We start from the raw sequence: 25,780 nt of genomic DNA on the forward strand, positions 1-25,780 counted from the left end.
TGGTGAAAGGTCTAGACTGCAGGCAGGCCAGTTAGGCACCAAGCCTCTGCTAACTAGGAAGCCATGCTGTGGTCATAGATGCAGTCATGCAAAAACATTGGCTGGATGGGAGCACATGCTGTTCTCAAAACCTGGATATATCTCCAGCATTGATGGTACCTTTTCAGGTGTGCAAGCTGTCCATTCCTTACGCACTAATACACCCATCAGAGATGCAGGCTTTGGAACTGAGTGCTGAAAAGTCAGAAGGCCACTTTTCTATTTAGCTCAAAAGATGCAGCGCCCATAGTTGTGAAAAAGAATGTCAAATTTCAGTTTGTCTGACCACAGAACAGGTTTCCACTTTGGGCCAAAGCTTATTTAAAGAGGTTGTAAACCCTCGCTTATGACTTGTACCTATAGGTAAGCCTTTACTAAGGCTTACCTATAGGTACTGTAAATATCTCCTAAACTTGCACGGTTTAAGAGATATTTACTTTTAATGCAGCCAATGACGTCATTGTGTCGTAAACGGCGGCTCCCGCGTGCATGCGTGGGAGCGATGTCATCACGCCTTCGGCCAATCGGATGGCCGGAGGACGCGAGCCAGGATGGCCAAACATGTCGGCCGTGTCACCGCTGAGCGGGTGGCACTTTGGGAGCTCCGTTCTAAGGTATTTCATAATGAGATAGTATGCGATGCATACTACTAAGCTCATTTTGCCTTTGTCTAACAGGGTTTTTTTTTTTTTTTCTTTTTGGGTTTACAACCTCTTTAAATGATCTGTTGCAGAGAAGAGGGCATCGAGCCTGAATCATGTTCAGATATGGCTTCTTCTTTGCATGATGGAGCTTTATCTTGCATTTTTGGATGGCACAGCGAACAGTGATCACACACACAGTGAATTCTGGAAGCATTCCTGAGGCCCGTTTTTAATGCAGGGCTCTCTAAGAGCCCAAATAATCACAGGCTTTCAATATTGCGTTTCGGCCTTGTCCCTTGCGCACAGAGATTTCTTCTGATTCTTGGAATCTTTTGATATTATGTACTGTAGATGATGATATATTTAAAGTCTTTGCCTTTTTACGCTGAGGAAAATTATTCTGAAGGCGTAAAAAAATCTTTAGATGTAGCTATTAAGATTGGTGAAGCTCTACCTATCTTTATTTCTTAGACACTCTGACTCTCTAAGATGCTCTTTTTATATCCAGTCATGTTACTGACCTGTTGTCAGTTAACCTAATTAGTTGCAAAATGTTCTTCCAGCTCTTCCTGGTTAGTACCACTACTTTGCCAGCTTTTTGTTGCCCTGTCCCGAATTTTTTTTAAATGTGCTGCGGCCATCAATTTCAAAATGACCCTTTTTTCTGAAGTTTTTTTTGTAGATTTTACAGAGCGTCCTGACTCTTTTTTGGAATTGGGGTTGTTCATTGGCAACTCAGTCATGATTAAGGAGTTGCCCTAGCGTACCACAACATATCGCTATAGTGTGAACCAGCCCCAAGTTTAGGATTGGGTTAAAGTGATTTAATGTATCAGATGATAGAATCTGTAGATAATTATGTCTTCTAGAGGTACTCCTCTACATTTGTCCTAACACATATTACCAATATATATTTGTAGAATTCATCCTACAGCCCCTAGCTGAATTCCACATACAGAGGTGTAAACATCATACTGTCTGCAACGGAAAAGTGTGATCAGATGATAAATTCTCACATTCCTTCATGGAAAGAACAGCCCAACCAGGAATGAAATTTAAAGGAAACAACAAAATATAGTCCTATTATCTTTATTTTAATTAGTTTACAGGAAAATTGTCTTACTGAATGGAATCTAGTTAAATAATCTGTTCAATCTGCCAGTATTAAGTGCCCAGTACCTGCAGGCACACATTACCCAATAACACATGGCAAACTGGAGAAACAAAGCAAATGTGTTGTCCCTTGCAAACCAATAAGATTTCATTTATTGTAATTTTTTTAACAAACCAGATTAATAAAAATAAAAAAAAAAATATCTGGCAACTAAAACAGATGTAACTTCCAATTTCCTCAGAAACTGCTGTTAAGAGAAAACATGGCAGCCACGGCGGACCTCTTTTTGAAAAAAAAATTTGATTCACTGACCCAGAACAAGCAAGCAGATAGACAACTGATTTTCCTTGAATCCGATTTGCTTACCTGTTCTGAATTAGTGACCTAAAGTACTAAAGCCAAAAGTCAGCATTACAGCTATACAAAAAACTTCAGAAGCTGGTCAGCAATAGCAACCCCTAAAGTCTTTTCACAACATGACTGCTTTTAAAACAAATAATGTTATGCATCTATAGCTAGCGTAAATGAAACAGAATCTAAGAAAAATTGCAATAGTTTTTAAAATTAAATGAGCATTGTGTAATTGAGAATGGCTGTGTACTCTCTCATACATCTTTAAATGGGCCTATGCCAACGGCTTTTGTTTGCTTCAGCAGCTGCAGGTCAAATACACCTGCAATGAATTCTAAACAGGTTCTAAAATTGATGTTGAAAGCATGCTGGCATTTGCCCATCAAAAAATTTGACGCAGACCCAAAGAAACCTGTCATGAGAAAAACATGGGCCTTTGTGGACCTATCATTCTCTTAAAGCAAGTTGCTCTGCTGCCATGCTGATTCAATACAGAGTCAGTGACCCTGAACAAATATATGGGTAGGGAGGCCTAAATTTCTTCTAATTTTCTTGACCTGCATATTTGTCTAGAGTCAATGAGTCAGGGAAGACAGGTCCCCATTTCCGTTACGACAGGTATTCTTAATTGAATATCTTCTTTGCACATATACGAACATAAGTCATTACACTGGATCACTATGCCTTATGGCACCAATGCTTTCACAAGATATAAATCATTGAGATTCATTTATTAAAAAAGGTCTGCCTCTACCGTGAATGAAGACATAGCACTTTGAGGAAACTAGTGCAGCCAATCTGTACCCGATGTGAAAAACTGGATGAGAAGGCTTTTTAGGACAGATCATCTTTAAGGGTTGTTTAATACTAAAAGCATCACAGCAATGTGCAATGTACCTCAACACACAATCCAAGGTGTTTTGTGGAGCCATTTAATAAGAATAGCAACCCATCATACCTGTACAATGACTGCCAACTAAAAATCCTGCTGATGCATTGTTTGTGTTAAGGTGCAGCTCAGACCCATTTACAGCAAACTGGCTGCCTAAATACACGAAAATGCACTGTGTTAACACAATGCATAGTATGAATGGGCCCCTTAGACAAAATTACTGTACTGCATTTGCAGGTACTGGTTTGTTTTCAAAGACAAGAATCTGCATTATCCAAAGTATACCTATGTTTGTTGGCACTATAAACCCAAAATTCATCCATCGTCTTTTCCACTTGGTGGGTATATTTCTGATTATTTATTGAGGTTACAGAACAAAAAATAGATTTAAAGGCCAAAATTATATATTCCAACAGAGCAGCATCCTTCCTTGAACACTGCTCCCTGCAGGCCATGCAGCTAACTGCATCATGTCCCTTTGGTAACAATTGCGTGATGGTGCTGGAGCAGTACAGCTACAGTCTATACTCAGGCCACTGTGTTCATCAACTGCGAGGGTTCCGGAGCCATCAGGACTGCACTGTTCCCTTAAGATACCACATACCTCCATAACACACACAACAGTCCTGGAAAATAAGACATATAATGACAAATTAGGAGGGAGCACATAAATAAAAGAAAAAGTTAGCACTTTTTTTTTTTTTTTTACAAATGCAAAATAACAGCACATTCAGCGTCACTGTCACTAGAGCTGCACGATTCTGGATAAAATGAGAACAACGATTTTTTTGCTTAAAGATAACGAGTGGTGCTCAACTTAATACAGGGGGCCTCAGTTGTGGTCCTGAGATAAACAAGAGAGAAGCACTTAATGTTAAGTGAATGCAATGCTACAGAAAGCTGTCAGAGGCAGAATACGTGAAACAGGAGATGGTCAAAGACTGAACATGCCATAAGAGTGAGTGTGGCTGCCTTTCCTTTCAATAAGTTAAAAGTCATTTTTAAGAGTTTAATGAATGGTTCAGTGCAAGACAGGCTTACCTGATCTCCACACACTGATGGGTTTCACTCATATTGAACCTATTCGTCCCTACAAATACACTCAATATGAGTGAAAAGGGTCAGAGGAAGGAGTTCAGGTGGTCTGTCTTGTACTGGACCCTTCATTTAACATTTAAGAATGTATTTTACTTTGGAGGGTGGCTAGCTTTTATTTTACTAGTACTGAATCCTAAAGGTTGAAAACAAACCACTGGTTGGCCGACACAAGTATCTGCAGTGAAGCACAGCATTCTTTGATCTTATGCTATAGGAGTAGTTAGAGACTGGGGACATGCTTCAGGAGACAGTGAGAGTAGACACATTACAAAAGACTGCTAGAGATAACAGGAATTATAGTTCCTTTACAAATTAAGGGTTTCCCCTAAAAATTACCTGTGCCCCCCACCCCACAAGAACAATACCAATCAGCGCCGATTTCCAGCTCTGATTGGATGCAGATCAGATACTAGTTTTCCTGCATACCCAAGTAGAGGCCAGTCGTGAGACCAGCTTCTGTAGAACAGACACCGATAGACACAAGCTGAAAGTCGGCCAGTTCCTGCTGAACTTGCCAATTTCAGACGATTTTCGGCCCATGCGTACAAGGCTTTATGTTTGTCCAGAGCTCCCCCTGGTGGCTCCCAGGAGCAGCTGCATCTTGATCACAGTAGGATGTAAATGGAAGTCAAAAACTTCCTAGACGGGAACTACTGTGTATTTTTAATGAGCACATATTTTGACTTCCTTTTTTTTTTTTTACTTCCTAGCTCTGCCATGATATTATTTCACATTCTGACCTCTTGAGCCACTACAAATTTGACAGTATAACTAGCATCCTTCTTTGATGGACAGCAGAGCTCAAATACATTACAATATAAGGCACCCAAGGTGTTTGGTGAGTTAACATAAGTCTAAGCTGACCACAGACTTACATGAAGATAAGAGAAGCAGCAAAGTACAATCACAGTACTGAAATACTAAACGCATACTAGTCTCTATGTAATGGTATAAAAATACAAACTATATAAAGAAGATGGGATTTTAAAACAAATCAATCATGCGCTGAATATTACACGAACGTGTCCAGCAGACACCATAAGATCATTGTTCCAACCTGCAGATGCTGCATTCCCTGCATACTGGTAATATAGTATGTGAATGACACTAGTGACTGGCAGCAAAAGGTTAAAACATTTTACCTTCTAATCACACATGGCTGAGCCTTTAAGCCAATTAAGGCAGTTTATTCATATTGTGCTTTTGAAGGACTTAATTCCATTCACACCTCATACCTTCAGCACTTTGTCCAGCTGTTGCTTTGTGAGATCCTCTCCAAATTCCTGGCTCAGCCTTGTCTGGATCATATTCCTGCGCAGACGATGTACTTTGGAGTAAAGCGCCAACAGAGCTTGCCTTTCCTAAAGGAACAGAACGCTGGAATTATTTCATGTTGCCAGTAGTGAGTGCGAAGTGGTTTTCAAGAGATCCCACAAAAAAAGGAAGTTGGCTTACCTATAAATCCCATATCTTGGAGTACAGTACAAGACACAGGCAAAGCATTCTTAGAACCTGGGTTATAGGCTCATACCTTCAGGTGATTGGACGCGGACAAAGCTTTTGAGGACACGCCACCTGGGTGCCTCTCCAATAAATCGCACTTGACTGAGTCCTCAGTCTTGCAGAAAGCAATGCAGAGTACCCAAGATATGGAAGGAAGAGTGTCCTGTACTGTACTACAAAGTATGGAATTTACAAGTCAAAATTCCTATGTACAGTACAGGGGACACAAAGTATGCATTGACCATGGGACACACCCAAACAATGAATGAGAAGGGTGGGCAACAACTAGGCAAACAGAATTGTGCCAAAAGGCGCAAACAAAAAAGGTCACCCCACCCAACTACGGACTGCAGCTGCAAGAACCTTGTTGCCAAAAGCTGCATCTGCAGAAGACTGCACATTCACCTGGTAGAACTTTAAAAAAAAAAAAAAAGCATGAACATAAGACTGAACTAAGTCACTAAGGTGACTGCTCTGCAAAGCATAGGCCTGGTGCCACAAAGGCCAAGAAAACTCCCACTGATCTGGTGGAATGGGCATGTAAAAACACAGATTTGTCCATTAGGGTATAGATTATGGTGATCCTTTTTTTTTTTTTAATCCATGGAGCACTGGTGGACTTAGAAGCAGGGTATCTCTTTGTGAGGTCCTGAGGACAGAACAAATAGGGAAGCATCTTCCTGATGAAGATTTTGCTACGAGGTAGACTAATGGCTCCGACTATGTCCAGGCAATGATCCTTTTCATGTTCTGGAACAGGGTATAAAGATGGTGGGACCAGGTCTTCATTGAAAAAAAGACTGATACCACCTTAGGAAGAAAGGATGGTCTTGGGCGTAAGACTACCAACCTTGTAATTTTGAAGGATGAGGGAACGGCTCATCAAGCAAGCCGCCAACGTCTTACAGAAGTGATGGTAACCAAACAGGCCACTGTGCAGGAGAGGCCATCTAAAGGAATATCCTTATCCTTACTTATGCCTATAGTTAAAAAGGGATCAAAAAAACTAACAAGTAACTACAGATTGGTTAGTTTACCCTCTGTTGGGAAGAAGAAAACAAGAAGTTGTCAAACAAATCTGACTTCTTTTTATTTTATTTTTAGATACAGAAGTGGCTATGGGCATGGTATACTTTTGCAAAAGCAATTGACACAGTTCCCCACATACAGCCAATGTGGAAGTTAAAGTCTACATGCTTAGAACAGAGTAATGATTAATGCTTTGAATGGTTTAGGGTTATTAGTGGTGTACCCCAAGGTTCAGTGTTTTCATGGACAAAGTCTACTGCGAGTTAGTCTCTCTCTGACTATTCTGTGTGTTCCTACTGTTTTCATTAACCTACTGTTTTGGGAAGACACTGCTCTTGTGTGCGTCTATGTCGGAGACAGTATCGTGTACTAGTAATGCTTTAAAATTATCTGTATTTTGACTTGGAATATCTCCTGTAAGTGCACAATGTTTTACTAGAGTTTTAAAAAATGGGTTCCTGCTCCTGTGCAAGGTAAGCATCACTTTGAGTTTTGTGTGGGCCTTCAGCAGAGCACATGTGGAGCTTTACCATGACCCTCTTTCAGCTGCTTTCTGCCATAGCTATGGGTGAGGGTATACTGTGGGGTACTCACAGAGTAGGGTGCCGTATACAGGGTATAGGTGTCTGGAACAAGCACGCAACAACCTGGGTGTAGAACATTCTCATACTTTATAAAGGCTTTAGGTGGAAGCGGCGGTAAAGTGTGTGACCAGTGGTGTGATGTAACACCTGGTTATCAACCAGAGACCAAGCTCTAAGTGGTCGAATTTTCAAGTTTGAAAAGTATATACAGTAAAGTGAATACATTCCAAACATAGCCCCAATTTTTACAGTAACGACCAGATACTGGACTGTATAAATTCCAGGCTCCGCCCATCACTGTGGGCATACCCCGTAAGCTGTCTTCAGTGTCTGGGTTCTATAGAAGTGTACTACGACCCTGGACCTGCATAGCACTATGTGGATGTCTACAACGTGTTCCAAGAGATTGCGCCGATCTGGATGTACTGCTATCCATGGTATTAGATGGAAGTGAAAGCTGATTCAAAGATAAATCTAAAGAATAGACTAGTTAAGCTGAGAGGGATTTCTCTATAAAAAGGAGGAGAAGAGGTCCATCACCTTTAAAACACTAGCAAAAAACTGCGTACTCACAGTGGGGTGGGGTTATAAGGGAGGCGCAGACAGGGCATGTCCTTGAAGGCTTTGCCGGTGTACAATCACCTGAAGGTACAAGTCTTTAACCCAGATTCAAAGAATACTTTGTTGGTGTCCTGTACTGTACGATTAAAGTGGTTGTAAGGCAGAAGGTTTTTTTCTATGCAGTAAGGTAAAAAACCTTCTGCATGCAGCTCCCACCACAGTCCCCCTGAATACAAACCTGAGCTCAAGCTCGTTCCAGCAAAGTACACAAAATCTGAGGCTCTCTCGCTCCACACTGGCTCCTGCTGAAGCTGTCATTCAGAGCCAGTGATGAGGGAGTAAGGGCGGGGCCAAGCTCCGCTGTGTGTGTCTTACACAGAGCAGAGCTCAGGAGCGACCACGCAGGAGTGCACCCATAGCAAGCGGCTTGCTATGGGGGTACTTGGCGAGGGACCTGAGAAGAGTAGGATCGGGTCTGCTCTGTGCAATAAAATTGCAGAGAGCAGGCATGTATAACATAATTTAGCATGTTAAAAAAAAAAAAAAAAAAAAAACAGACTCTACAATCACTTTAAAAATAAGTTATAAGATGCAACGGAGGCGGGGAGAAAAAAGATACTGGCATTTCCATCATAGGAGTGCTTCAAGTATACTTTATGTTAGTAACAAATGTCCTCACCCTTACCAATCTCTTCTCTATACATCTTACTCTTTGTGAGAAGAACAAGAAGTGAGTGTCCGATCACAATCAGGATAGCTGTGAGCTCTATAAAGCCAGGGTCACCTAACAATGTGGACCTCACAAAAAACAGCATTGGAAAAATCGGTCTATTGTCCAATTTCTTTTTCCTCTGCTGTCCATACAGGTTAAAAAAAATGAAAGAAAGCACCACATACTAAAATACTGTCTGATAGCTGCATGATCAGTACATGTAATGAAAGATGATCGTTTAACCATCATAAGATAATGTGCAAGTCTTCTCACCTTGTCATATTCATCTCCATTGGTCCACAGGGCAAACACCTTCTGTTCATCAGGGGCAGCATTGCTCTGAGGAGGAAACTAACAAGACAGTTTTGTGAATACAAAGATGAGGTGTAACACAAGACTCAGTCTTAATCTTATGGCACTTTTCCACTGCAAGTACCGACTAGTACCGGCTCGGCTCTACTCGGCCCTGCTTGGCCCGGTTTGCTTTTCCACTGTGGTACCGCATGGTATAGTGTCGGAACGGTTCGGTACGGTACGGTATAGGTTTGCTTTTCCACTAAAGTAGTACTAAAGTTAAGTGGGTGGGATAACAACGGGGTGGGTGGGATTCTCTGACCAATCAGTGGCTAGTAGTGACTGCATGCAAAGGATTGTGGGATATGGTACCAGTTTGGTACCTGTTGGAACCACAATCGAGTAGGTACTGTTTTTTCAGAGCCGTACCGTACCGTTCGGTTCCATGCAGTGGAAAAGCAAACCTATACCGTACCGTACCGAACCGTTCCGACCCTATACCATGCGGTACCGCAGTGGAAAAGCACAAAAGCGTGCCGAGCCGGTACGGTTCTATGCAGTGGAAAAGCGCCATTAGGGATACACTATAGAAAGGTTTTAATCTCTTCATACCACTGGTTTATCCGCTTGTAAAACACATTGAAATTGGACAACTTACAAATGCTTAGTCCTAAGGCCTCATGCACACTGGACGTTTTTGCAGCTGCTTCTAGAGGCGTTAGGCATTTTTTTCCTGCCTCTAAAATGCCCTGCATGTGTCCATGAACACATAGGCTTTGAGGCAGAAAAAGAAACCCACTGCCAGTATGCCCAGTAGCCGCAGTTTTGGAAGAACAAAACGTTTGTAAACTTTCAAACGCATGTTAACACTAGGCGCGATTAGAGCTTGAAAGTTACTTCCTTTCAATGGCCAGAAGTTGTTATTCTGGGCAATGAAATGAATGCCCAAATGCTTGACACCTGTAAATGCGTTACACACTTTTACAAGTGTCAGGCATTCCTGCCAAAATGCTGCTGCCAGGAGGAAAGGCAAACCAACCAGTGTGCATAAGGCCATAATCAGACACACTGTATGCCTGAGTTCTATCATTACCGGTACATACAATTTATAAAGTCCACTGCCTGAAACTACAAACCTATAGCTGCCGCCTTTGTGGAAAAAAATACATGGGAAAAAAATATGGCAGTCAACCTGACTGCAATTTTTCCCATTCCCATCATGAATACTATCATGTATTATTGTTCGGTCAATGTACAGCAGACAACCTTGACTTGGGTACCTATAAAACATGGTGCTGGAAGAAAATTACAACCTTGAAACAGACTTTTCCAAATACAAATACTGCTGAGGTCTGAGGAAGCCCAAAGACCCAACATGCATTTCCTTGCAGAGCGACGGAGCAACATTTTGTGACCATCACTTAGACTCCTGATCCAGAAGAGGTATAAAGCACTTTTCTGACACTCTTAAGGCCCGTACACACGTAGCGATTGTCGGCCGTAAATATTCGGCCACCGACAGATCGGCCAATTATCGGCTTGTTAGTATGATGCTTCCGACAACCGACTGTGACTTTTCGGCCGAACAGAATCTGGTGTGCAGGCTTTAAAATTTTTGTTGGCCAACACCAGAACGGCCGATTGTTCCCCAGTCAGTACAGAATTCGGCCGACAAACAGCAGATGAGCAAGACTGGGCATGCTCAGAGAAGAAAAAACACACAGAAAGTTAACCATCACATGATATCACTTCTGCAGTCGGCTGTTGTTGGCCGACAAAATTCGTGTGCGGTCTTTAGCACTTTTCAACCGACAGGACAGCACTGGACAAAAGACGGCCGATCGTTCAGCCGACATTCGGTACGTGTGTATGGGGCTTTAGCATACAAAGATAAAATGGCCACACGCCCACCACAAGCAAATTAAACCCATACTGTGCCTAAACCCATACTGTGCCTAATGGATCTCTGTCAGGAGCCCACCATCTCTGGCTTGTTTTACTCAACAGGCTTAAGTCAGTTTGGATGAAACACATAAAAGAGGATGGACCCCCTGGCAGTGAGAACTATTTTGCACCGTACGAATTAAATTTGTCTTTGCAAATAGTTAGGAAGGCAGGAAAAAACGCATTTACAGCATGCTGGTTTCAGGTCTGTCACTCAAAAGTACTTGAATGACATAACTCCTGCGCATGCGCTGCTCAGTGTCCATTCTAAATAAGAATGCAAACCGGCAGGTAGTTTGTCTTATTGCAAAAGAGATATATCATTACACAATAAAAAGCCTGCCAATTTCTTTTTAGTTCCACTTTAAAAGTAACTGTGCGATTTCACTGCAGAATGAACAGTGTTGGTGACCTATTACAGGAAGAAAATTTACAGATCTACTGGCAGGATCAACAGGTTACAAAACTATATTAGAGCAGACAGAACTGCTGTGTTATGGTTATAGAGACAGACCGCATTATACAGATAATTTTTAATTTTGACCATAGTTCCACTGTAAAACTATATGTGAATATCCTAGGCTTAGGGTCCAAGATTCTTCACAGGGATCATGTTTTGCCATAACAGATAACTGAACACAGATACTTGCGCTTTAGTACTGCTGTTACCTCAGATACTTATTAGGCCAGGCTTAGTTTACCAATCTGGTATATTATTTTCTGAAGAGGTGCTTTTACATAGTTATAAATCTCATGAGTACAATGGCTACAAGCCTGGATTAAAGGGCACACCAGACTCATTGCAGTGCAAGAATGTCCTTTTATGTGAAGACTTCATTATTCACAAAGTTGGAACAATGTACCTTTTCACAGGGATTTATAACCCTGGCTACTTAGAGAACTTTGTTTGGGTCTCAGTGCCTGTATTGAGGTCATTGTCAAAATACCATTCACCGTGTTTTATTTCTTTAGCTAAATGCTTCTCTTTCGATACCGATCCTACAATCCTTCATTTTGCCAGATAAAGTGTTACTGCATTTTTTGTAGCACAGGGGAGATTTTTTTATTGAGATTTTCTTTTTTCCCCTTGTGAGGACAGTTACCGCAAAATTATATGAAGGACCCCCCCCCCCCCCCCCCCACCGACGTAAGCACAGGGAAATGAAAAGTCCTTATAAAAATGAATCTTCAATCATATATCTTAAACTGAGTCTGCAAATTATATAATTCAGCCTTTAAACAATTTTGTCAATTGTAGTTAGGATTAGGAATCAAACTACTTTCATATAAAATATGTAACAAAGAAGAATTTTGACTTACCTGTAAATTCCCTATCTTAGAGTACAGGACACCAGCAAAGTATTTATAGGCAAGCTTATTTAGGAGAAGCCCCTTGCGTGCCTTAACTTAACCCCCTCAGTTTTGTGGCAAGCAAAGCAAAGTAACAAGGAATAGAAAGGATGGTAACCATAACCAAAGTCGTACAGTATGAATGAGATGGGCAGGCAACAACTAGGCAAACAGAACTGTGCAATACACCCAACAGTAAGGGTCAAAAGACATGCTTTAGAGTTCTGCTGCAAGAACCTTGCTGCCGAAAGATGCATCCGCAGAAGACTGGACATCCACCCAGTTCAACTTTGAATAAGTATGAACAGAGGACCAGGTGGCGGCCTTACACAGATGGGCTACAGAGGCTTGGTGCTACAAAGCCCAAGCCCAAGAACTTTCCACCAATCTGGTGTAATAGTTTTGTGAATGGAACAGCCTCAAAGAAGGCTACATGAGTCCTAAAACAAGAATTTTTGTTGGATGTCTCGTTCACCTCAAATCGCAAATTTGGGCTCTGAGAGAAAGAATTTTCTTTTCTGGAAGCAAAACCTTTGCTTGGGATGTATCCAGGACCAGACCCAAGTATTCCAAGCAAAAGAAAGACTGGAGAGAGATATTTGGAAATTGATCACCAAACTGAAATCTTGGAGCATCTGATTTATCCTGTGGATGTTTGCAGACAACCGGAAGGGAGGCGAGTCCCTCAGAATAGTCTGGAAAACCTATCGCCTCATCGCCCTGAATTCTGAGAATGAACCCACGTCTGGGACATCTATGCCCCAGAGGGAGTCAAACTGTAACAAACGTCTCCCCCACTCCTAGGAGTGAGGGCACTCCTCCTTGCTGCGCTTTGTGGCCCAGGTCTTGCGCTGAAAGGAAGGACTGAACTTTGGTTTAGAAGTTGAAGTCCGAGTGAGGTGATGAACTAGGTGTTCTGCAATTTGAAGAGGTGGGGGGGGGTAAAAAACTTTCCTCCTGTGAAATATTTTAGAAAGGAGTCGAGAGCCTCCTGAAAAACTGGATTTTTGACTTACCATAAAATCCTTTTCTCTGAAGTTCATTGACAGACGCAGCTCCATATTCTTCTTAACCATTGGGTTATGCTGCCACCTAAAGGAGTAGGACACTAGGCAGGAAAAATCTTTACCACGCCTGCCATGGGGCAGTCCCTGCAGGCATGCATACATGGAGGTGACATGGCACACAGGAAGGAGCGATCGGGTGAGCGGCTGTATGTCCCGGAGGTCCAGCGTACCATTGTGGAGGTGGTGAGGACCGAGGGAGTACCCCGAACCCCTTATTACTTTATATGGGCTATTGTTTTATGAAATGTGTAAGTTCAATTATATCGGGCTTTTTTACAATTAATAAATTTAGACCGTATTGCACTAGTGGGGCTCTTTTTTCTTCTTCTATATACAGAGAGGAAGAAGGTGACCCATAAGAGCTATCTGAGGAGGATTCCCTGATTTAACATACTGATTTACACTGCACATTGAGCCCTAACCATTAAGGTGGGGGGGCATAAATATGGGGTGAGTTGTCTGGCTGAAGGGTGAGGAGTTCACAAAGGTGGTGGATTTTACGGTGACCCAGTACTCAGCACGGGATTAGATCACCAACGATCACTATACTCCTGTATTACAGTGGAGTGAATGTGGATTTTTTGCACTTATTGATTTTGGTGCACATCCAAAGAATGCAAGGCAATTTTTTCTCGGGATGCTTGGGCTTAGGATAGAGTGAAGGCAGCACAATGTCTTCATTCAAATGGAAATCAGAAACCACCTTAGGAAGAAACGATTGATTAGGACGAAGTACCACTTTATTTCTGTGGACCACCAGAGAAAGGTGAACAGCAGGATAGCGCCGCCAATTCAGATACTCTGCGAGCAGACGTAATGGCCACCAAAAAGGCTACCTTCTGTGACAGTGACAGAGAAATCTCCCTAATGTTCTCAAAGGGAGGTTTTTGGAGACCAGACAGTACCAGGTTAAGATCTCATGGAGGTAACGGAGACCGTATCGGAGGAGCCATATGGCGAACCCCTTGAATAAAGGTGCAAATCAAAACATGCATAAATAAAAGGTGTTGGAAAACCACAGCCACAGCCGACACTTGGCCTTTAATGGTACCCAAGGCCAACCGATGCTCAACCCCTCTTTGGAGAAAAGCCAAAATCCTAGCCACCGAAAAGGAGCGCGAATGCATCTTCAGCGATTCACACCATGAGATGTACGATTTCCACATACGATGATCGATCTTCCTGAAGATAGGATTTTCTAGCCTTCAACAGTGTAGGAATCACAGAGTCAGAGAGACCCCTCTCCTTCAATACCTGGCTTTTAACAGTCATGCCATAAAAGCCAGCGATTGTAAAGCAGGATGGAAGATCGGCCCTTGAGACAGCAGATTTTCCCGGAGAGGAAGTCTCCAAGGAGCATCAGCAACCAACCTTATCAGATCTGTGTACCAAGACCAGCGAGGCCAGTCTGGGGTCACCAGAATCACCCAAATCCCTTCCACTTCTATTCTGCGCAGAAGCTTCAGCAGGAGTTTCAGCGAAGGGAACGCATAGATCAGCCGATACTGACCCCAAGGAGCCACTAGTGAGTCTGTGGCATCGGCCAGAGGATCCCGAGACCTGGCTACAAACCTCTGTACCTTCTTGTTGAGTCAAGAGGCTAACATCTGGTGTCTCCCACCGGACACAAAAGCAGGTAAAAACACCTTCGGGTGCAGGAACCATTCCCCCTGATCCAACACCTGATGACTCCAGTAATCCACCTGCCAGTTCTCTACTCCTGGGATATGCACAGCGGAGAGGGCTGGAACAAAATTTTCTGCCCATTTCAGGATCTCGGCCACCTCCCGCGCTGCCAAGACACTCTTGGTGCCCCCCTGGATGATTGACAAAGGCTACGGCTGTGGCATTGTCCGATTGAATCCGAACTGGACAACCTGGCAGACGATTTGTCCAGAATATTGATCTGTAGTCAGGACTCTTCCGCAGTACAGGCCCCCTGGACACACAGCTTCCCAAGCACTCCTCCCTAGCCGGACAGGCTGGCATCCGTGGGTACCACGGTCCAATACAATGGGAGGAAGAACTTGACCTGTCGTAAGGCCAACGAGCGAAGCCACCACAGAAGAGCACCCTTTGCAAAGGTCTTGTGTGGAACTGAGCAAACGGAACCGCCTCAAAAAGGTAGAAACCATCAGACCTAGGGCTCGCATGCAAGTTCGAAGAGAGGACAGGTTGCTGGATAAACAGCAAACGAATCACCCTTTGCAACTTTTGCAGCTTTTCAGGGGGAAGAAACACCCTCGCCGAAGCAGAGTCCAGAGATAACCTAACTTGGAGGTTGAGACCAGAGCAGACTTAGTTCAGTCTGGAGAGAGGATGGTGCGATGACCTCAGGGTAACCTGCGTCCGTGGCGGCCACATTTACCTCAGAATTTGAGGATACAGAAGAGGCAGGGGAAGGCATAGGGTGCTTTTTACTAGTGCTATTTTTTTTTTCCTCAAACCAAATCCACTTTTGACACCAGGTTTTCCAAAACCACCATTAACGCAGACAGGGGTTGCGACCTACAGGGACCCCAATAGACATACCACCATCCGATTTGGAGGAGAATAGGATTGGTCTGCTGTGCAGAGAAACTATCTTCACAGGAAGAGGAAGTACCTGGGTCATCACTAGAGTAAAGACCTAGCTGCTCCCTGCTGTCCAGCGTGTGCGGACTCTGAGAAAATGGCCGCCCAATGCATTTGTATGGGAAAACCACAAAAATATGTCCGCCCATGCATTTCAATGGGAACTTCTGAAAAATGGAGTTGAACGATTCTACAGGAAAATGGTGGCCCCCTTGGCGCGCCATACGGTCTGGGGCCCCCACCAGGAATAACCCCCCCAGCGGATCCACTATAGCGGCATTGGCGCGTTTCCCCCCTCCCCCCTGTCGTTGACTGAAGTAGGGATCTTTATGATGGTGGGGAGGAAGGCCCTGAGGAGCCAGGCCCTGAGGAACCTGGTACATACAGAGAGGCCAGGGGGAATGTGGGGTACCCTAGGGTTCCGACCTTCCCAGGGAGGGGCCCATGTCTGCCCCGAGACTGCCAGAGCTATGGGGGGGACACTTCTCACCACACCAATGACAATCGGGTGGGCGCCAGTCCGGACAGACTACCTCTCTACTCGTGGTGGGGGTGCTGACAGCCAAGGGGCATGCTGCAACTCAGGTCGAACCAGGTCGTGTGTGTCCTGGTGAGGTGTTTCACTTGCGGGCCATCCCACGTTCATCGGGGCTCTGCCATTGCGAGGCCTAGCGCGGTGCTATAACCTGAACACGCTCGCTGGCCGGACTGGGGGACCTTAAGAATCCAGGATATCCAGTCCGAAACCCAGTCCAGCTGTTGATTGTAGTTCTCTCAGTAGCATAACCAGCTAAAAAATTTAATTTTTAACAAAGATTCCCTTTAAAATAAAAAACGTGCTAAGACCGAAGTCCCAGCCGGGAACTAGGTCCTACTCCTAAACTTGGCAGAAATACTGAATCCTATAGCAGAGTGACTGGATGTATGCCTGCAGGGACTGCCCCAAGGGCGTGTTAAAGATTTTTCCTGCCTAGTGTCCTACTCCTGTAGGGGGCAGCATAACCCAATGGTTAAGAAGAATATGGAGCTGCGTCTGTCAATGAACAATAGAGAAACATATTTTTCTTGAAAAGACGGGTGAGCTTTTTTTTTTTCTACAGGCGGCTTAAGCTGTCCAGGCTTTTATCCGCAAGACTCTGCAGATGTGTATGGAGATTTAAGATTCTGGAAATATGTCTCATAACATGTTCTATAGCATCCAAAATAAAAAAAAAAAAAAAAAACAAACAGAGCAGAAGGTAACTTCTGTAACTGGTCTGTTGAAGCCGAACTCAAGAATCCCGGGTCACGTTGGTTGTTCATTGTCCTTGTCAGTCAGCTGCAGTTTGAAATACTGAAATTGCAGTAAGATCTGGTTGCAGGGCCCGGCCTACCAGAGTAAAGACATCTCAAACTTTCTATTTGCAGAATCTTTGAAAGAAGTAACATCTTTAGTAGGCATAGTGAGATGTTTGTGGCCCAAGAACTTAGTGCATTACCCTTGGACACCTTTAAAATGTTTATTAAAATGCCAAAAACACACTCACAGACATGAAGAGCAAAAATCTCATAGAATGAGTCCACCACATGTGGAAATGAACATGTCCGTGTATTTGGACAGCTGACGTGTTTTGGGAGGCACTCTCCCTTACTCAAAGCTGGTCTTTCACCAGGCCCAAATGTATACTAAATGTACTTACACAAGTCCCTCCCCCTCCTCTGTGTAGTTTTTGGAGTTCCCTGCCTGAGCAGAGCGGCACGCCTATCATTCCCATCGGAATGAGCGCTTCGATGATTTCGTTGTTAGAAGAATAGTGAGATGTTTGCTTAAGACTAAGATGGCAGGATCAACGTCAGGAATAAACCACTGGTTAATTAAATATTTTTCCATTGGATAGAGTTTGGCCAAGAATTTGGAATTGTGAGAACCCTTTCTGGAGTGATCCAATTGTCCTAGATTTCTCCTTCCATTTGTTTTTTGAATGTCTTGGAGGGTTTTACAGGTCCCTGTACACAAAGGGGCTGTACACATTAGCAAGCTGGTTACGTGAAGCTTCTTCTTACGTTATACAAGTCTGGGGAAGAAAAATCTTCTACAGCTTCCTCCCATTCTTCCTCCTTTCATGTGTTCTCTTCTATGTCTGTATGGTCTAGGGCAGGGGAAATCAGGATCGGACTCAGGTAGAGACATGGGAGGTATGGCGAAGGGGTGTGGAGTTATTGAGCCCTGGACAGAGATGGTTGTATTAAAGCCATCATTTGTCCATGGAATTATGATATAGAAGTAGAAAATTCTGCTTTCGTCAGACCAGTGGCTTTTTTGGGTGCCTGAACTAGAACCCGACAAAGAAAGCAGTGTTGGAATATGCACCTGGTCCTGTACAAAGGCTACATTGTCACTCTGAGATCAAGTTTTATGCAGGTCTTCATCAGATCGAATGTTCATTTGAGGTTTTGCCATAGCTCCCCCTTTGCTTGGTCTCCACCATAGCTACAGGTGAAGGTATTCCCCTGTGGGGGACTCACGGACTAGGGTAAGTGTATCCAGACGGAGAATACAGCAACCTGAGTGTAGACCATCCTGTAGCAAATCCTCATGAAAAAAGGGCAGAAGGAAAAGCCTAAATACCATATAAAGGGCTCTAGGCAGAAGTGGTAGTAAAATGCGACACCTGTGGTGTGATGTCATACCTGGTAATCCAGCTGAGACTAAGCTCTGAGAGCCTAAGTATTAGTGCCAAATTTGAAACTTTTACACTTGAGGTGAATACAATTTGAATTGATCCTAGTCTTTTACAGTAAACAGTCGGCAAATTCAGAGTGACCCTGTCTCATCTGCCAGTGGCGCTGGACCGTATATAAAATCCAGGCTTCACCCATCATAGTGGGCATATGAATGGACCACAGCCCTGGACCTGTATAGCACCCTGGGACTGATTACACGCATTGCGCTAAGACAGGTCATACACGATTCATTTTTTTTTGTTCAACCAACGGAATGGTAGAACAAATGAATCAAATCTCCCATCCATACACTCAATACAGATGGAGTAATAACTCCTGCAGAGCTATTGTATTCTGACAGCTATAGCCCACAGCACAGATCGTGCAAACATTTTTCAACAGGCTGGTTGTACAGAATTTGATCGAGAGATCGACTTATATACAACCAGCCTGGCATAAATGGATTGAAATTTGGCCGGTCCCTGCTGAAACGGTCAAATTTCGATCCATCTATGGACGGCTTAAGGTGAGTGCCTATGCAGGATCTAGTGCCCAGAACAACATTACAGGTTGTCCTAAGGTTTTATAGAGGTTGCGCAGATCTGGATGCACTGCTTCTACCTGTGCATTAGAAGGCAGTGTGGAGTTGACAGAAAAATCTGAAGATAAAAGAAAAATGCTAAACTAGGTAAACTAAAAGTGATTGGTCTGTGAACATGAAGATGACCATCACATTAGTACACCAGAACAAAACCGAGGACTCTCAGAATAGAGTAGGGTAGGGTTATAGGGTCCTAAAAAGCTTTCCATGGTCCAAACACTAGGGGGTTATGAGCCTAGATGCGTCTCAGAATACGTTCCGAGTGTCATTTACTGTATGATTAAAAATATACATTTGAAAAAAAAAAATAAAATGTTCACACATGAACCGATTACCGATAGTTTTCCAATAACTAGCCCATGGATGGGGTAAAGAAAAGCTGCAATATCCACTAAGAACTCCACCGGAATAAATAGTTTGCTGCAAAATTTATATGAAATATATATTAATCATTTTTTCTATGTGGCTGATAGAGCACTCTAAAAGCGCAGAAAAACGTTTAGCATTTGAATAAAAGCATAGTTTAATAGTCGTCTGACACTGCACAGCTTTCAGCCAAGTCTCCTTCTACACATTGATGTGCACACAACTTTAATAGTCCATTCACACCTTAAAAGTGTATTGCAACTGTCACAATTTAATTTATGACAGGCAGTGCAATTAAAAATGAATGGGCTGTCAAACACTAAAAAATTGTGCAGGACCTTTTTTTTTTTTTTTTTTTAAAGTGCAGAGCAATGCAACGTGGAGAGATATTTACTAAAACTGGTGCACACAGAATCTGGTGCAGCTGTGGATAATAACCCATCAGCTTCTAGGTTGTATTGTCAAAGCTTTATTGAACAAGTGAGAAACTAACTTGTTACTATGCATAGTGCACCAGTTTTAGTAAATCTCCCCCATGTTATTTGTATCTGTGTGCTGTAAAGTGCATAAATAAGTAGCACTTGGATGCAAATACCATTGCAACACAACACGCATTTACAGTGCATTGTTGTGTTGCACAGTACAAAGCAGGTCATGATGTGTGTTATGTGTGAAAGAGCGCTTAGTTACAAAAGATTTTCAGGAGTGCAGTTGTTCTACAACCCTAAGTGATAGCGAATGCCACAAAATACCTAATGTATTATTCTGGCCCTAAGTGTTTTTTCTAGACCACAAAATACACTGATCAACCATAACATTATGATGACCCAGCTAATATTGATAAGGTCCCCCTTTTGCTGCCAAAACAGTCCTGACCTGTTGCGGCAAGGATGCCACGAGGCCTCTGCAGGTATGCTGTGGGATATGGCACAATGCCGCCAGTAGCAGATACTTTAAAGTGTTACTAAACCCAGGTCTCCCACAGTACACAGAAATGCAATTACTTTAGTAAATATAAACTGCTAAATACCTTTTCTCACCAGCAGTATATCGCAGTCTTTTGACCGATTAAAGCATGTAGGAGTTTTCATTCTCCTCTGACTGTTTAATGAGGCTGCATAACCCCTGATTTTCTGTCTGCACAGTGCTGATTGGCCCTGTGCTGATCACATGCACCGTCCCAAAAAAAAAAAGAATTCTCTAGCAATATACACCAAAGTGAGCATGTGCAGAGTGCCTCTTAGACTATGTTCCATAAGCAGATGGATTGTGGACAATAAAAGTAGGGGGAGGATCATAGAGGACAGGATAAAAATGACGTGAAAGACAACTCCATATCGTCTTAGACCATTGGGTTATGCTTCTCCCATCAGGAATAGGACACTAGCCAGGAAAAAGCTTTACCATGCTTATGGGGCTGTCCCTGCAGGCATAACCCCAAACACTCTGCTACAGCTTCCAGTTTCGTTGCAAGAAAACCCCATTTCATTCATAAATAGATGGGCAGGTGCGGCGTCTGTCAATGGACTTCAGAGAAAAGGATTTTACAGTAAGTACAAAAATCCAGTTTTCTCTATGGTCCATTGACAGACACAGCTCAATATCTTCTTAGACCATTGGGACGTCCCAAAGTAGTATAGGCATGAGGGGTGGGAAAAACAATGCAAAGAAGAACGCAATTCCCCAAAGTCTAAAATTAGCCAACCAGGTAACATTTAGCTCAACCAGGAACAAATGGAGCTCACCTAGAAAAAACATACACCCTCAAAGAAAACAAACAAAAAAGGTTCTCTTTTAAACAGCAGCCTGCAAGACCTTGCAGCCAAAAGAGGCATCCGAGGATGCCAACACATCTACTTTGTAGAATTGTGTAAACGTATGCACAACAGACGACCCAGTTGCCAACTTGCATCACTGATGCCTGATGGGGAAAAGCCCAAGAGGCACTCTGCGACCTAGTAGAAGGCATCCCCACAGGGAAAGGAGGAACCTGACCCTTCAATGAATAAACCTGAACAACAGTCTGCCTGATCCACCTGGATATGGTCGCAGAAGACGCAGCCAATCCTTTACAAGGTCCCTTGGTAAGGACAAAAAGAGCATCTGATTTTCTGAAAGACTCAGTAGCCGCCAGGTAAGCCCTGATCGCCCGAACCACATCCAAAGAATGCAAGGCAATTTCCTTGGGATGCTTGGGCTTTGGACAGCGTGAAGGCAGCACGATGTCTTCATTCAAATGAAACCACCTTAGGAAGAAAAGACTGATTAGGTTGGAGTACTACCTTATCTTTGTGGACCACCAAATAAGGTGAGCATCAGGGCAACGCCACCAATTCAGACACTCTGCAGGCAGAAGTGATAGCCACGAAAAAGGCAACCTTCTGAGACAAAGAAAGCAGAGAAATATCCCTGTTCTCAAAAGAAGGCTTCTAAAGAACAGATAATACCAACTTCAGATCCCATGGAGGTAGCGGAGATGGTCTCAGGGGAGCCATATGGCGCACTCCCTGAATGAAAGTGCGAAACAAGGCAAGCGTAGCTAGTGGGCATTGGAAATATATAGCCAAAGCCAACGCTGTTCAACCCCTTTTTGTTGAAAGGCCAAGACCCTAGCTACTGAGAACAAGCGAGGGTGCACCCCTTCAGTGATTCACACCATAAATCGTACGTTTTCCACGTTCGATGATAGATTTTCCTGGAAGTCAACTTCCTGGCCTTCAATAGTGTAGGAATCACAGAGTCAGAAAGACCTCTATCCCTCAACAGGCCATGCCGTTAAAGCCAGCGACTGTAAAGCAGGATGGAAGATCGGCCCTCGAGACAGCAGATCCTCCCTGAGATTAAGTCTCCAAGGAGCATCGGCGACAAACTTTACCATGTCTGCGTACCAAGACTGGCGAGGCCAGTCTGGGGCTACCAGAATGACAGGAATCCCTTCCACCTCTATCCTGCGTATCCTAAAGCCCCGTACACACGCACCGATTGTTGGCCGACCGATCGGCCGTCTTTTGTCCAGTGTTGTTGTGTTGGTTGAAATGTGCTCTAGACTGCACACGAATTTTGTCAGCCAACAACAACCAACTGCAGAAGTGATGTCATGTTCTGGTCTACTTTTCGTGTGTTTTTTCTTCTCTGAGCATGCCCAGTCTTGCTCATCTGACTTTTGTCGGCTGAAATCTGTACTGACTGGCGAACAATCGGCCGTTCTGCTGACGGCCAACAAAAATTTTATAGCATGCACATAGACATATGCCGGTTTTCGGTAATTCGATATATCGCGGTATTGCATAGCCACGGTATTGTTATTGTGGCATTTTTAAAATACCGAGTTTCTCTGCTCCTGGGTCTGACTTGTGAATTGATACATTTCAGTGAGCTGGATGACTTATTCACTCACACAGCTAAGGCCTTTCAGCATTAACTATAAACAAAATGATTACAGTTGTATCTTTTCCTTCCCTCTGCCAGGGAGAAAGGAAGTTTAACCTCTTAAAGACTGGATCTTTTTCTGACACTTGTTGCTTGCAAGTTAAAATCAGTTTTTTTTTTTGCTAGAAAAGTACTTAGAACCCCCAAACATTTTATATATTTTTTTTAGCAGAGACCCTACAGAAAAAAATGGCGATTGTTGTAATATTTTATGTCACACTGTATTTGCGCAGCAGTCTTTCAAACGCAATTAATAGACTTTAATGAATAAAAAAAAAAAAAAACGTAACAGTAAAGTTATCCCAATTTTTTTTTTTTTGTTACACAGAGAATCGTGATCTTTATTCCAAGCTAAAAAATCGTGATTCTCATTTTGGCCAGAATCGTGCAGCTCTAATATATATATATATATATATATATATATATATATATATATATATATATATATATATATATATATATATATATATATATATATATATATATATACATATATATATATATATATACACACACACACACACACACACACACACACACACACACACACACGCATAGCAGCCCACATTACATTATTATATAGCCATCAAGCAGTGTCTGGCCTACCTGGTGATGACTGGTCCTGGCGCTCCGATCCGATGGCCTGGTCTTTAAAGGGGCAAATCCTTGCGATCCAGAAGTGGTTAAACCTGCAGGAGGACCGGTGTTTTTATCTATTAATGACTTTACTATTGCTTTAGGCCTGGTTCACATGTATGCGGGTTGGTGGTTCACATGTATGCGGGTTGGTGGTTCACATGTATGCGGGTTGGCGGTTCACATGTATGCGGGTTGGCGGTTCACATGTATGCGGGTTGGCGGTTCACATGTATGCGGGTTGGCGGTTCACATGTATGCGGGTTGGCGGTTCACATGTATGCGGGTTGGCGGTTCACATGTATGCGGGTTGGCGGTTCACATGTATGCGGGTTGGCGGCCCACATTTGCACAGGCATAGCAGCCCATTGATTTGAACGGGCTGCTATGCCCTCATTTTCCGCAGAAAAAAGGTGCATGCAACATTTTTTTAAAATTCAGTGGCCTTGAAATCCATCCTGCTTTTGTACCATGCGACTAACCTGCAGTTCCTGCTCTGGCAAGCTTTCTGCATTTTTTGTATACGTGGGCACGGCATTTAAAAACAGTTTGCGTGTGCAGCAACGGCAGGTAAGTCGCATGGTGCAAAGGAGGATGGATTTCATGGCCACTGCATTTTTTTAAATTCTGCATGCACCTTTTTTCAGCTGAAAACGCAGGCATAGCAGCTCAAGCCCATTCACATCAATGGGCTGCTATGCCTGTGCAAATGTGGGCCCCCAACCCGCATACATATGAACCAGGCCTAAAGCAATAGTAAAGTCATTAATAGATAAAAACACCGGTCCTCCTGCAGGTTTAACCAATTAATTACTTTACTATTGCTTTAGGCCTGGTTCACATGTATGCGGGTTGCCAGAGCAGGAACTGCAGGTAAGTCGCATGGTGCAAAAGCAGGATGGATTTCAAGGCCACTGAATTTTAAAAAAATGCTGCATGCACCTTTTTTCTGCGGAAAATGAGGGCATAGCAGCCCGTTCAAATCAATGGGCTGCTATGCCTGTGCAAATGTGGGCCGCCAACCCGCATACATGTGAACCGCCAACCCGCATACATGTGAACCACCAACCCGCATACATGTGAACCAGGCCTAAAGCATTAGTAAAGTAATTTATAAACAACACCTCCTTCAGGTTTAACCACTTCTTGACCACAAGGATTTGCCCTCTTAATGACCAGGCCATCGGATCGGAGCCGAGCGCCAGGACCAGTTATCACCAGTTAGGCCAGACACTGCTTGATGACCTATTTTAGGCCTGGTTCACAGAGTCTGTACTGACTGACTATATAATAATGTGCATAAGTGAACCAAAGCCCCTAAATTCAGCAATGAAATTGAAGTGAGGTGGAAATTTAATAATTTAAATTTAATAATAGAATACCGTGATAATACCGTATACCGTGGCAAAACCTTAATCAATTAATCGCAGCATGAAAATCTGATACCGTCACAAGCCTACATGCACACCAGATTTTGTTCGGCCGAAAAGTCGCAGTCGGTTGTCGGAATCATCATACTAACAAGCGGATGATCGGGCAGCGGCCGAAAATTCATGGCCAACAATCGGTACGTGTGTACGGGGCTTGAGCCTCGAATACCACCCATGGAGGTGAAGGCAGCGGACGTTTGTGGCTATCAATACTTTTGAATGCAAAATCTTCCTTTGACACCAGGCTTTCCAGGACTGCAGTAAAAGCAGACAGACTGTGACCTAGAGGGTCCGCAGCCACACAGAGGCGGTCTCTGTACGTGAAACATTGTCCTGGGACTCATTTTTCACCGATTAAAAATAATGCAGTGTCACTTTAAAAAGATTGCAAATCATGATCCCACCGCCGCACCAGCAGTATCACAAATCTATATCCAGTACAAACTGATAGAGTGAGTAAGGAAAACCTACAGGGGACCCCAAAAACCTTACCCAACCACTGAGGAGGCTTGCTGGAACGTTCTGTGAAAAAGAAAGTAAATGTTCTGACACAGGAAATGGAAACAGAAAAAAATGCCTGTGTCATTACTAGATCAAATGTGCCATGCCTGTCCAGCGATGTGGACTACAAGAAAATGACTGCCCCATGCATTCCTATGGGGAACTAACAGAAAATGACTGCCCACATATTGTCGATGGAAAACTATGAGCACAAATCTACAGAGAAACGGTGGCCCCCTACGGCGCACCATGTGGTCTCCCGGACCCCTTTGGGGGAGTCCCAGACAAGTGGCATCGGAAGGTCCTTAACAAAAGGCCCCACCAGGAAAGTCCCCCCCCCCCCCGCAGGAGCCATAAT

The 25,780-nt window shown here is 43.4% G+C and overlaps 1 protein-coding gene across 2 annotated transcripts in view; it reads right to left on the reverse strand.

Annotated features, from left to right (window-relative positions):
- Positions 1-3,375: 3,375 nt before the first annotated feature.
- The window catches only part of POLR3E (RNA polymerase III subunit E), a 100,219-nt gene continuing 77,814 nt past the window's right edge, over positions 3,376-25,780 (reverse strand). For both annotated transcript variants that reach the window (XM_082261288.1, XM_082261289.1), the window contains 3 exons: positions 8,801-8,878; positions 5,374-5,499; positions 3,376-3,666 (listed from right to left, as the gene is read on the reverse strand). In XM_082261288.1, the coding sequence (XP_082117414.1) occupies positions 3,610-3,666; positions 5,374-5,499; positions 8,801-8,878 (261 nt within the window). In that variant the 3' untranslated portion in view covers positions 3,376-3,609. The remainder of the gene's footprint in view (positions 3,667-5,373; positions 5,500-8,800; positions 8,879-25,780) is intronic.

This window comes from Pelophylax lessonae (genome assembly GCF_965119305.1).
Source record: "Pelophylax lessonae genome assembly, chromosome: 6".
Classification (NCBI taxonomy): Eukaryota; Metazoa; Chordata; class Amphibia; order Anura; family Ranidae; genus Pelophylax; species Pelophylax lessonae.